This window comes from Artibeus jamaicensis, unplaced genomic scaffold (assembly GCF_021234435.1).
Source record: "Artibeus jamaicensis isolate MK-2021 breed Jamaican fruit bat unplaced genomic scaffold, CSHL_Jam_final contig_252, whole genome shotgun sequence".
In the NCBI taxonomy this organism is placed as follows: Eukaryota; Metazoa; Chordata; class Mammalia; order Chiroptera; family Phyllostomidae; genus Artibeus; species Artibeus jamaicensis.
In genome coordinates, this window is record NW_026521538.1 from 713,974 (window position 1) to 726,359 (window position 12,386).

The 12,386-nt window shown below is 38.2% G+C and overlaps 1 protein-coding gene and 1 non-coding gene across 3 annotated transcripts in view; one reads left to right on the forward strand and one right to left on the reverse strand.

Annotated features, from left to right (window-relative positions):
• The first annotated feature begins 1,075 nt into the window (after window positions 1-1,075).
• The window catches only part of CCNJ (cyclin J), a 33,212-nt gene continuing 21,901 nt past the window's right edge, over window positions 1,076-12,386 (forward strand). For both annotated transcript variants that reach the window (XM_037138906.2, XM_053662481.1), the window contains exons 1-2: window positions 1,076-1,239; window positions 1,871-1,980. In XM_037138906.2, the coding sequence (XP_036994801.2) occupies window positions 1,912-1,980 (69 nt within the window). In that variant the 5' untranslated portion in view covers window positions 1,076-1,239; window positions 1,871-1,911. The remainder of the gene's footprint in view (window positions 1,240-1,870; window positions 1,981-12,386) is intronic.
• Window positions 7,651-7,754, reverse strand: LOC119044558 (U6 spliceosomal RNA). Its single transcript, XR_005081634.2, has one exon. It is a non-coding gene; the product is annotated as a U6 spliceosomal RNA (small nuclear RNA).

Below are 12,386 nucleotides of genomic sequence, written 5' to 3' on the forward strand. Positions count from 1 at the left end.
CCCCTGCAACTGTGATAGACCAGGGCTGCCTCTCTCTGGATAAGGCTGGGCTAGGCTGGGCTCTGCCAAGTCATTGTCATTGTCAAATTCATGTAATATACACTTATCACTTTACAGCAGTTCTTTATCATGCGACTTTTGGGGCAAAGGATACTAACTGAATGGGATAGTGTTCTGTGATTTATTTTTTAATATTGAAAGAGATTGATTACATTCTTAGGAAAATGAAGATCACTGTCCTGGGCTGACTAACCACTTCTGTTGTGATATTCCACCGAATAGGTTAAAATACAGTTGATTAAATGTCTGCTCATCACATTTCAGGTCCCATATTATCCTAATTGATGTTGGAGTGTTTCCATGCTTTTGTAGTTTCCTATTTAGGACCTCAGATGGTTAATTACATTCACTATGGAATTGACAAACTAGGTTATTAAAGGTAATCTTAACTTTTTTCAAAGTTTTTGGGAATCTCTAAAGCAAAGGAAATAAGGAAGGGGAAGAGATTAATTAGGGTTCTAGAAAGAGGTTTAAAAACTTTTAAAGACAGCAAAATTTCGCGAGAAAGGGCTTTAGTGGCTGTTGAAATGGCCAAAGCACATATGCAGGAACTGATAACCCCAGAAGCAGCCCGTAGGATGTACGGGACTGTTGTAATGTGAAGTGAGGCACTCTGAATCCAACCTATGAAGGGTTATAAACGCCAAGTTGAGGGATGGGACCTCAACTCTGCGGGAACTAGGGAGCCATCAAAGGTTCTCAGCAGGTGAGTGGCAAGACCGGACGGGCCACCAGAATAACGATCAACGTTATAATTTTTCTGATACTCCCTTCCGACTTCTGCCCACCCCTCAGGCGGGCGTCCTTAGGGTTCCGACTACGGGAACCGCAGGGTGGTGCCAGGGAAACGGGGGGGGGGGGGAGATGCCGCTCACGCCGGACAAGAGCAAGCACGCGGTCTCCCGGTGTAGCACCTGGGCCGAGCCGGCCGCCGATTGGACGCTCGGGGTGACCCCGCTGTATCGCGAGACGAGATTGGCAGAGGCCGGGCAGCGTGTGCCCCCGCGCTGGCTTTGTACGCGGAGCCGACTGCCGGTCCTTTAACAATGGGCGGCGCGAGCGCCCAGGCGCTTGGCCCGAGCTGAGGCCGGCGCTTTGCGGCCGACTGTCTGCAGCATGAGCGGGGCCGGCATTCCCCTCATGCTCGCGGGACTGAGGCTGTGAGGGCCGCGGTTCCGGGTAAGAGAGGCCACTGTGAGACCTGCAGGCCTGGGCTGAACGCCGGACACCAGACTCGCCTGGCCCGGCCTTTTGTTCGCCTTTCTGGGGCCGCGCGACACGGTGCTCTCCTCCTCTGGAGGAGGCGGCGGCCTGGTGCGGGCCGGGCCGCGGGGAGGCTCCCGGGGAAAAGCGAGTGCCCAGCCTTCTGCTGTGCTGACTCGGCCCGGGGCGGGCGTTCGTGTCGGGGTTTCTCTGCGGGAGGTTTTCCCCTCAGGCAGGCTGTGACTGGTGTCAGGTCTCTCCCCTCCTCAGGACGGGCGGGAGAATTGGAACCCCGATCGCCGGGAGCCCGAAGCCGGTCCCCCCTCCTGGCTTCCCGAGTGTGGTGGGAACTCCGGCCCCAGTTCCTCCCATTTTCCCGGCACCCGGTCCGGCAGTTTTCAGAATAAGTCAGTTCCTCCTGACTGGGTAGCTCAGGCCCTCTCCGTACGGCGTCGGGGAACTGGTTTGTATCCTGCTGATTTTAGCACCAGCCCGGTGAAGGTGAACGGTCCCTTCGGGTGGCCTGAGGTCACACCCCTCAGGGAGGGGACGCGGAGGGTCGTCTGGAGGGAGCTGGCAGTGACCGCGTCTGGGGTGTGTCTTACAGACCGAAGTTGCCTCGTCTGGCCAGGCGCGCCGCCGGGTCTCATGGAGCTGGAGGGGCAGTGGTGGCGGGGACAGCTGGCTGCAGATATTCATCAGGCCCTTCGGTACAAGGTAACCTTGATGCCCGGACCTTTCCACGGGGTACTTGGTGTCTCCCGCCAGGAGTATGAATCTCAGCTCTTTGAACAGTCAGGTTCTTTAACCACTAGTTTCCAGACCAGAAAAGGCGAGTTTGATTATTCGCTCAAGGTTAATTGACTTACTTCCAGGCTTCTTCCGTGGGGTGTCAGAAAAATCTGCAACTTAAATGGAGGGGGTGGGGGTTGGGGCGGGGTAGTTGGGAGAGAGAAGGTGTGAAGAGACATTCAATGTTTCCAGGTGGAACAGAGATCTGATATTGTACTTAAAAAAAAAAAGCCAGTGGCATTTTATTAGGCAGAGCAGCCCTTCTTGTTCTGTATGCGGTGTTGCATGCAGCTGTGTAATGTCACACTCGCACATAAATTCCCCAACCTTTCTACTCACTTGCTGTGAGACTTTGGACAAGTTACTTAATTTTGTTTCCCGATTTTTCTCATCTGTAAAATGAATAATAATAAAAAAATGTGCCTATGGGATGATTGTGAAGATTAAATGAGATGATACTGTACATGTGCTTAGAACAGTGATAGGCATACATTGTAGTAAGCACTAAAAAAAGTGATAACTAGTTATTCTCAACCCCCAAACCCCAAGATTTGGGGCTGCCTCCTTAAGGTAGAAGGAATTAGCTGCTCTTCCAGCTAATATCGAGAGCAGAAAGTAGACCTGGTATATTGGGGGAGAAGAATATGCTTTTCTGGCACAATGCATAGTGTTTTGTTGCTTTTACATGACAGTTTTACTCTGTATGACACATCTTAGCATAATGAGCCAGTTCTGCTTCTTTGAGAGTCAGAGACCAGATCCAAAATTATCTCTAACTTGACTCAGTTTCACCATAGATAGAAAGAGAGCCACTTAAAAGGTATAGAAATTAGAAAGAAGCAAAACAGCTGACACTTTAATAAAAAGGATGCTGATTATTGGGTTGAGAGATCCAGGGATGATAATGAGTTAAATCTTGGTTTTCTTTAAATCAGGTTAAGTAAAATTAGAAAACCTAATTTTGACTTGAATTGTGACAATTGTACCCTTTTTAAGGTTTGAGATTTCTAAATGCTACTTATTAATTCTGACATTCAGTCTCTTAGACACACTAAATAAACCTCAGTCCTCTAAGAGGTCTTTTCTACCACGAAGGTCTCAGCTATGGAATGGTTCTCTGGAGTGTTAAGAGAGCTGCAGGTTTTCTTCCACTTTGAAAATTGTCCCAGTACTGTTTTCGGTTTTTTGGGTTTTTTTGCAGATGTCTTTCAGTTTTAAATGTTCTTTTCTAAGTGTTATCTCTTTGTCTTTCTGGTATGTGGTGAAATTAATTACATATTTTTAAAATAACATCAAACTTAAAAGACTTCTTGTTGATTTCCATGTTTTCCCCCCATCGTTTTTTATTCTTATATTTTATGTATAATTTTAATCTTGAGTGATTACCTGCATTAGTTTTGTCATTTGACATTGGAAGTGGATTTTTCCCCCCAGTAGATTTGTTGAATGCTTTTGCATATTAGACTCTGGGGAGGATCCAAGGAATAAAACACAACTCTGTTACTAAACTTGCTTAGAACTAACAAAAGACAAGATAGTGCATCATCTGAAGGAATTCCATTGAAAGTTATCTTGGGCCACTTGTGGCATGCTATTCTGGGTTGTCTTTATTTTTATCTTTAAGCATTTTATAAGCCAAATGTTATGATTTCACACAGTGACCACACTTTATAAAGAATTTTTGTTAATTAGTAAAAGTTGAACCTATGGAACTGGAGAGACCACTGTTTGTAATATACTGAATCAAGGAAAGTTAAAGTGAACTTTAACTTTATTATTAAAATGAACTTTTCTTATTAAAAAATAGATGTTAATTGCACACTGTTAATTAGGTGATTTAGTTAGATAATCATATGCTTATTTATTTGTTTACAGTATTTGAGTACCTGCAAGGTACAAGGAGCTATACCAGGTGTTAGAGTGGTAACAGTGAATGAAATGACATGATGCCTGCCTTTTTGGAGTCCCATAGAATTCAGAGTATCTGAATTTAGATCTTTCTTTGCGGAGTTGCCATTTGAACTCTATGGAAGGTGTTCTGTGCTTACACCCAGTGTTTGTGGAGGAGTAATTGGTGTAACTAGTATTATGTCTACTAGGGAAGAGTAAAAAATTATAACAAATGGAAATCTTCAACCCCATATGCCCACTATACTGTTTTTGTAAAATATAATTAATTGCCTTCCCTTATGTATCTCCCCCCAAAAAACCCCTACAAAGCAGCTGTCTTCTTATACTGTGCCATCTTTTTCTTCTCATTGTTTTGCTTTGCATACTAGTGTCTTAGAGTGCTTGGGGTAGTATTTTTAGGATCCTTTATGGCAGATGGAAGCAATGCTAGTTTCGTAAGAAACACTGAGAAAACATCTCACACAGTTGTACACTTGTGAGTATTCCTTCTAGGCCTTTCTTTCCATCCTGACTGGACAGTTAACCCATTCTGGGAAGGGGATGGTACTTGGGATGTTTGAGCTGAGGAGGACTGGAGAGTGGAGGTGGAGATGACAGGTCTCTCTGCCATGGTCCTATGGGATCCTAAGAAGCAGACAGGAACGAGAGTGTTCAGTTCTAGGGGATCAGCAATAGACAGAAAGAACATGTAGGCTGAGAAAAGCATAGGTCATTTTGTTATGCCTGCATAACTGCAGAACCTGGGGAAGAAGTAGATCTGATAGCCATCTGGTAAGCACTTGTACTTTACCATATAAAATCATAAAAAGAAAATGTATTGGTCACATTGGTTAAAATTTCCAATTGACGGCCCTTGGGGTTCTCGCCTTTCTCTTGTCTTCATTTAATAAAGTTACTATAGTTAGAAATAAAGTCCACCAGTGTTTTCCAGCTGTTTCCCAGTGAGTCTTTAAGACCTCGTTCAGGCCTCTTTTGCATTTAGCCTACTCTGGCTTTTTTTTCTCAAGAACCCAACCCCGAACTGCCAGGGATCTCCCTGTTTAGTGGCCTATACTACCTTGTAATTACTGTATTATGTATGTGCTGATAATCTTTGTATTTTGGTTCACCTGCTAGAGGCTTGAGATTGTTTTCTAGCTCACATGTTAGCACAGTGTCTGCTACATGGATAAGGCTGAATAAATGTCATGTAAGGACAGGAAAGAAAGGTGAAATTTGAAATTGTAGCACATTTACACCATTGTAAAAGTCTACAGAAATGGTAAAGGAGAAAAGAAAAACCCTAGGGACTGCATAAGAAATTGGGATGCTCTCTTTATTTGGAGAGATTAAATGTTTTACCTTTGAACAGCCAAGCCAGCCTAAACCAATGTGTTTTTTTCCTCAGTAGCATTTGTTTTTGCTTTTCTCACTTTCATGAAAATTAAAACATAAAATGCTATTAACAGTTTTTAAAATATTTTAAATTATAAATGCATACAGTTAAAAACATTTGGATAGTATAAGAAGGATTAAAATGAGCTTTCCCCAAGCTCACTATAAGGTTACCACCACTACTGTTTTTTTTCTTGTAAAGATAGCCAATAAATTAATGTATCTGCAAATAAATTATTTTTGTTGTTGATACAAGGGGTCAAATATATATTCTATACCTTCCACTCCAGGCTCACTCAATTTATCAAATTTTTCCATATCAACATATACAGGCCTACTGCCCTTTAATGTTTACACTGAATCAGTGCCCTGTAGTTTATTTAATCAGTTGCTTGTTGATGGACATCAAGCTTTTATCTAATTACAGTTAAACAATTTTTTTTATTGATTGATTTTAGAGGGGGAAGAAAGAGACATCTATTTGTTGTTTTACTTATGTATACATTCCATTGGTTGATTCTTATTTGTGCCCTGACTGGAGATGAAACCCACAACTTTGGAGCATTGAGACATGCTCTCACCAATTTAGTCACCTGGCTTATTATTCGATAATTTTAGGTTCACATGCAACTGTAAGAAATAGTACAGAGAGATCCCCTGTACCCTTTACCCAGTTCTTCCAGCGTAACATCTTGTAAAAGTACAGCAAGATATTGATGTTTATATAGTCAAGATACAGAATGTTTTCTATCACCACAGTAATCTCTTGTGTTATGCTTTTATAGCCACACCCTTTTCCCTGCCATCCTCATTCCCCCCTCCTCAACTTGGCAACCACTAATCTCTTGTTCATTTCTATAATTTTGTCAGGTCAAAAATGTTAGTTATATGAATGGAATTATACAGTATGTGCCCTTTTGGAATTGTCTGTATTTTCTCAGCATAATTCTCTGGAGACCCATCCAAATTGTTGTACAGAAAGCTTTTTATTCCACTATCATGCTATTAAAAATGGGTCTGCAAAGGACCTTCATATATAGAGGGTAAATTCCTAAGGCTAGTGTTGCCACATTAAAGGGTATCTGCAATCTGCAATTTAAAAGTTTATTATTACCTACTTGTCCTTCAAAAGGTTATATTGTAAACCTGACCAATAATATCTGGGAGTTCCTATTTCCACTCTTTATATCATAAACAAAAATTAATAAAATATAATGTGGTAAGTGAAAAACTGATTTTTTTGAATGAGATGAGGTATATTTTTATATGTTGTTGGTCCTATTTTTTCTATGAACTGTCTGTTCATGTTTGTTTTCTTTTTCCTATTGATTTATGAGTTCTCTGTATAGCAAAGAAATTAACTCATCCTATGTGTCAGAAATATTTATTAAATTCATCTGTTCTTTCCTAATTCAAAATGTCATTGTTGTCAAATAAGTTCTTCTATCCAAGAAGAAGGAATGTCTTTCCATGTATGCAGGCCTCCATACTCCTGCAGAATTTTAGAACTATGTTCATACAGTGCCTGCACATATAGGTTCATTTCTAGGTACTTTAATTTTTATAGTTACTGTGTATGGAATATTCTGTTTTCTAACCAGCTTTTAGTCTACAGAAAAGCTGTTGTTTTTTTATCTTAATTTTGTAAACAGCCATCGTACTGAATTCTTAATATTTCTGCATATTTTTTTCTGTTTTTCTTGTTTCTTTCTGGATATAAATGCTATCATTTGAAAAATAATAACTTTGTTTCTGAGAGTGTCTGTGATTCTTTCCAATAATTAAACCTCTTTCCTTTTCTGTTTGGATTGGTTAGTATTCACAGAAAATGTTAAATAATAATATGCAGTAGTCAGTATTAGAATGCTAGTCATTTTATTGTTTCACATACAAGTGAGATACTGGCTTTTATATTTGAGATCTTTTTATCTCCCTTCATCAAACAAATATGTATCTGTTATTTCTCTCAGGGTCACCTTTGTGCAAATACTATTTTGACCTCTATCAAGGTGATTGTACATATTTATGTGTGAAGTATTATTGTGATTTATATTAATATATTTTCTAATATCAAACCATCCTTGCATTTCTGGGATATACTACAATTGAAACATTCTTTGGATATACTACTAAATTATATTGGATAGTATTTTTTAAAATTTATTTCCTGTTCTTTAAATTTATTAGGGTGACATTTGTTAATAAGATTACATAAGTTTCAAGTGTACAGTTCTGTGATAGATCGTCTGTATATTGCATTGTGTGCCCACCACCCAAAGTCAGATCTTCTTCTATCACCATATGTTAGATAAAAATATTGAATGCTTCACAAATTAGCATGTCATCCTTGCACAGGGGCCATGCTAATTTTCCCTTTATTGTTCCAATTTTAGTAAGCACATGTTGGATACTGTTTTACCTAAAATTTTATATCTTATTAAGTTAGATGGATGTGTAACTTCCATTTCTTGTGTTTGTTTATTGGAAGATGTACACAACATAAAATTCACCACTTAAATCACTTTTAAGTGTACATTTTAGTGACATGAGAAATAAATTCACATGGCTACCATAACCACTGTCCATCTTCAGAACTTTCTCTTCTTTCTGAACTGAAACTCCCTATTTTCCCTGCCTTGCAGTGCCTAGTAACCACAGTTCTGCTTTCTACCTCTGTGACTTTGACCATTCTAGGTACCACATACAAGTGGAATCAGATAATATTTGTCTTTCTGTGTCTGGCTGATTTCACTTACTATACTATCTTATGGTTTGTCTGTGCTATAGCATATATTAGAATTTCATTTCTTTTTAAGACAATAATAATCCATTGTATGTATATACCACATTTTGTTCACACATTTGTTGACGGACACTTTGGTTGTTTGTTTCTACCTTTTGGCTATTGTGAATAATGTTACTATGAATATGGGTATACAACTATCTCTTTTGAGTCCCTACATTTAATTCTTTGGGACATATGCCTAAAAGTGAAATTGCTGGGTCGTATGGTAATTCTACATTAATTTTGGGAGGGATTTGTATTACTGTTATTCACAGTGGCAGCACAGTTTTATGTCCACTAGTACACAAGGGTTCTAATTTTTCACCATATTTGCTGACACTTATTTTCTGTTTACTCTGTTTTTTTGTCTTAATAATAGCAATTCTAATTGCTATTATTAAGGGTGTGAAGTGGTATCCCATAATGGCTTTTGTTTGCATTTTCCTAATGAGTAGTGACATTGAGCTTCTTTACGTGTGCCTATTGACCACTTGTAAATTTTCTTTGGAGAAATGTTTATTTTAGTTCTTTGCATACTTTTTAAATGAGTTGGTTGTTTTTTGTTGAATTATATATATAAAAGAATAATTTCTTTTTTAAATATTTTTGTTTATGCTATTACAGTTGTCCCAATTTGTCACCCTTTGCCCCCCTCCACCCAGACTGTCCCCACTCCGAGTCAGTCCCCACACCATTGTCCATGTCCATGGGTCATACGTATGTATATGTTCTTTACTAATCCCTTTACTTTCTTTCAACCAGTCCCCACCTGCTCCCACACCTCCTACAGCTGTTAGTCTGTTCCAAGTATCCATGCCTCTGATTCTATGTTTGCTTATTAGTTTATCTTGTTTATTAGGTTCCACTTATAAATGAGACCATAAGATATTTGTCTTTCACTGACTGTCGTATTTCACTTAGCATAATAGTTTCCAGTTCCATGTTGCAAAATGTAAGAATTCCTTCTTCTTATTTTTTTTTACTGCTGCATAGTGTTCTATTGTATAAATGTATCACAGCTTTCTTGCCCACTTACCTACTAATGGGCCCTAAGGCTGTTTCCAAATCTTGGCTACTGTATATAAATAATGCTGCTGTGAACATAGGGGTGCATAAATTCTTTTGAATTAGTGTTTCAGACTTGTTAGGATATATTCCCAGAAGTGGAACTGCTGGGTTAAATGGCAGTTCTATTTTTAATTTTTTTAAGAAACCCCATACTGTTTTCTACAGTGGCTGCACCAGTCTGTACTCCCTCAACAATGCATGAGGGTTCCCTTTTCTCCACATCTTCACCAGCACTTATTGTTTATTGATTTATTAATGATAGGTATTTTGGCAGGTATGAGGTGATAGCTCATTGTAGTTTTAATTTGTAATTCTCTGATGACTAGTGAAGTTGAGCACTTTTTCATATGTCTGTGGGCCATCTGTATGTCCTCCTTGGAGAAATGTCTGTTCATGTCCTTTTGTCCATTTTTTAATTGGGTTGTCTTCCTGATGTTGAGTCATATAAGTTCCTTATATATTTCAGAGATTAAATCCTTGTCCTATGTATTGTTGACAAATATGTTCTCTAATACAGTGGGTTCCCTTTTCATTTCAATTATACTTTCTTTAGCAGTGCAGAAGCTTTTTAATTTGATATAGTCCCATTTGTTTATTTCTCACTTTGTTTCCTTTGCCCTAGGAGATGTATTGGCAAACATAATTCTATGTGAGATACCTGAAATTTTATTGCCAAGTTTTCCTTTAGGCTTGTTACGGTATCATGATTTACATTTAAGTCTTTTCTTCATTTTGAGCTTATTCTGGTGTATGGATGGTATAAGTTGGTGGTCTAGTTTCATTATTTTTGCATGTAACAGTCCAGTTCTTTCAACACCATTTATTGAAAAAACTGTCTTTACTCCACAGTTTGCTCTTTGTCAAATATTAATTGACTATTAAAGACATGGGTTTATTTCTGGGCTCTCTATTCTGTTCCATTGATCTATGTGTCTGTTCTTATGCCATTACCAGGCTGTTTGATTTCAGTGGCCTTATAGTGTAGTTTGATATCAGGTATTGCGATCCCTCCAACTTTGTTCTTTTTTCTCAAGATTGCTGAGGCTTTTCGGGGTCACTTTTGTTCAACATAAATTTTTGAAATATTTGTTCTAGATCCGTGAAATGTGCCCTTAGTATTTTAATAGAAATTGCATTGAATCTATAGGTTGCTTTGGGTAGAATGGACATTTTAATGATCTTACTTCTTCCAATCTATTAACATGGTATATGCTCTCACTTATTTGTATCTTCCCCAATTTCTGTCTTTGGTATCTTACAGTTTCTTGTGTATGAGTCTTTTACTTCCATGGTTAAATTTATTCCTAGGTACCTTATTTGTTGTTGTTGTTGTATTAGTAAATGGGAATGTTTTCTTAATTTCTCTTTCTGATCGTTTGTTATTGGTATATAAAAATGCCATTGATTTCTGAGTATTGATTTTGTATCCTGCTACTTTGCTGAATTCATAAATTAGGTATAGTAGTTTTTTGGTGGAGCTTATAGAGTTTTCTAAGTACAATATCATGTCATCTGCCAATAAAGGACAGTTTTACATCCTCCTTTCAAATTTGGATGCCTTTTATTTTTCCTTCTTCTGATTATTATGGCTGGGACTTCCAGTAATATGTTGAATAAGAATGGTGAAAGTGGACATCCCTGTCTTGTTCCTGATCTTAAGAGGAACACTATTAGTTTTTGCCCATTGAGTAGGATGTTAGCTGTGGGTTTTTAGTATATGGGCTTTATTATGTTGTGGTATGATCCCTCTATTCCCACATTGTTGAGTGCTTTTTATCATAAATGGATGCTGAATTTTAATGAATTGCATCTATTGACATGATCATGTGATTTTTATTTTGTTTATCTTATATATCACATTTATTGATTTGCGAATATGGTACCAACCCTGCATCCCTGGAATGAATCCCACTTGATCATAGCCTATGATCTTTTTAATGTATTGCTGGATCCCTTTTGTTAATATTTTATTGAGAATTTTATCATCTGCATTAATCAGAGATGTTGGCCTTTAATTTTCTTTCTTTGTTGTGTCTTTACCTGGTTTTAGAATCAGGGTAATACTGCCTTGAAACAGCTTGGAGGTCTTTTCTCCTCTGGAATTTTTTGGAATAGTTTTGGAAGGGTAAGTGTTCTTTGAACAATTGGTAAAATTTGTCTGTGAAGCCATCTGGTCCAGGACTTTTGTTTGCTGGAAGTTTTTTTTTTTTATTACTGCTTCAGTTTCACTAGTTGTCATTGGTCTATTCAGGTTTTCTGATTCTTTCTGATTCAGTTTTGGAAGATTGTATGTTCTAGAAATTTATCCATTTAGCCCAGGTTGTCCAATTTCTTGGCATATAGTTGTTCATAGTATTTTCTTTAAATCCTTTGTATTTCTTTGGTATAGTTGTTACTTCTCTTCATTTCTGATTTTTTTTTTTTTTTACTTGGGTCATCCCTTTTTTTCTTGATGAGTCTGATTTTGTTTATCTTTTCGAAGAACTAGTTCCTGGATTCATTGGATCTTTTGAATAAAAAATTTTTTTTTAAGATTTTATTTATCTTTAGAGGGGAAGGGAAGGAGAGAGGAAGAGAAATATCAATGTATGGTTGCTTCTCGTGGGTCCCCTGCTGGGGACTGGCCTGCAACCCAGGCATGTGCCTTGACTGGCAATCGAACCGTGATCTTCTGGTTTGCAGGCCCCACGCTCAATCCACTGAGCTACACCAGCCAGGGCTTGAATTTTTTTTTTCATCTCTATGTCAGTTACTTCTGCTCTGCTCTTGATTATTCCTTTCTTACACTCACTTTGGTCTTTGTTTTTCTAGTTATTTTTTTTAGTTTTTCTAAAACTAAAAAAGTTTTAGAAAACTTTGGTGTTTTTCTAGTGTTTTCTAGTTGTTGTTTTTCTAGTTATTGTTTCTAGTTATTCTAGAAACAATAGTTGTTGTTTTTCTAGTTATTCTTTGTAGAAAACTAGTGTTTTCTAGTTGTTGGTTGTTTTTCTAGTTATTTTAGGTCCAGTGTTGATTATGTATTTGAGATTTTTCAGTCTTCTTTAAACAGGCCTGTAATGCTGTGAACTTCCCTCTCAGGACTACTTTCACTGTGTCCCATAAGTTTGGGGTTGTGTATTTCATTTTCATCTGTTCCCAAGTTCTTTTTGATTTCTTTCTTGATCTCACTGATATCCCATTCATCATTTAATCT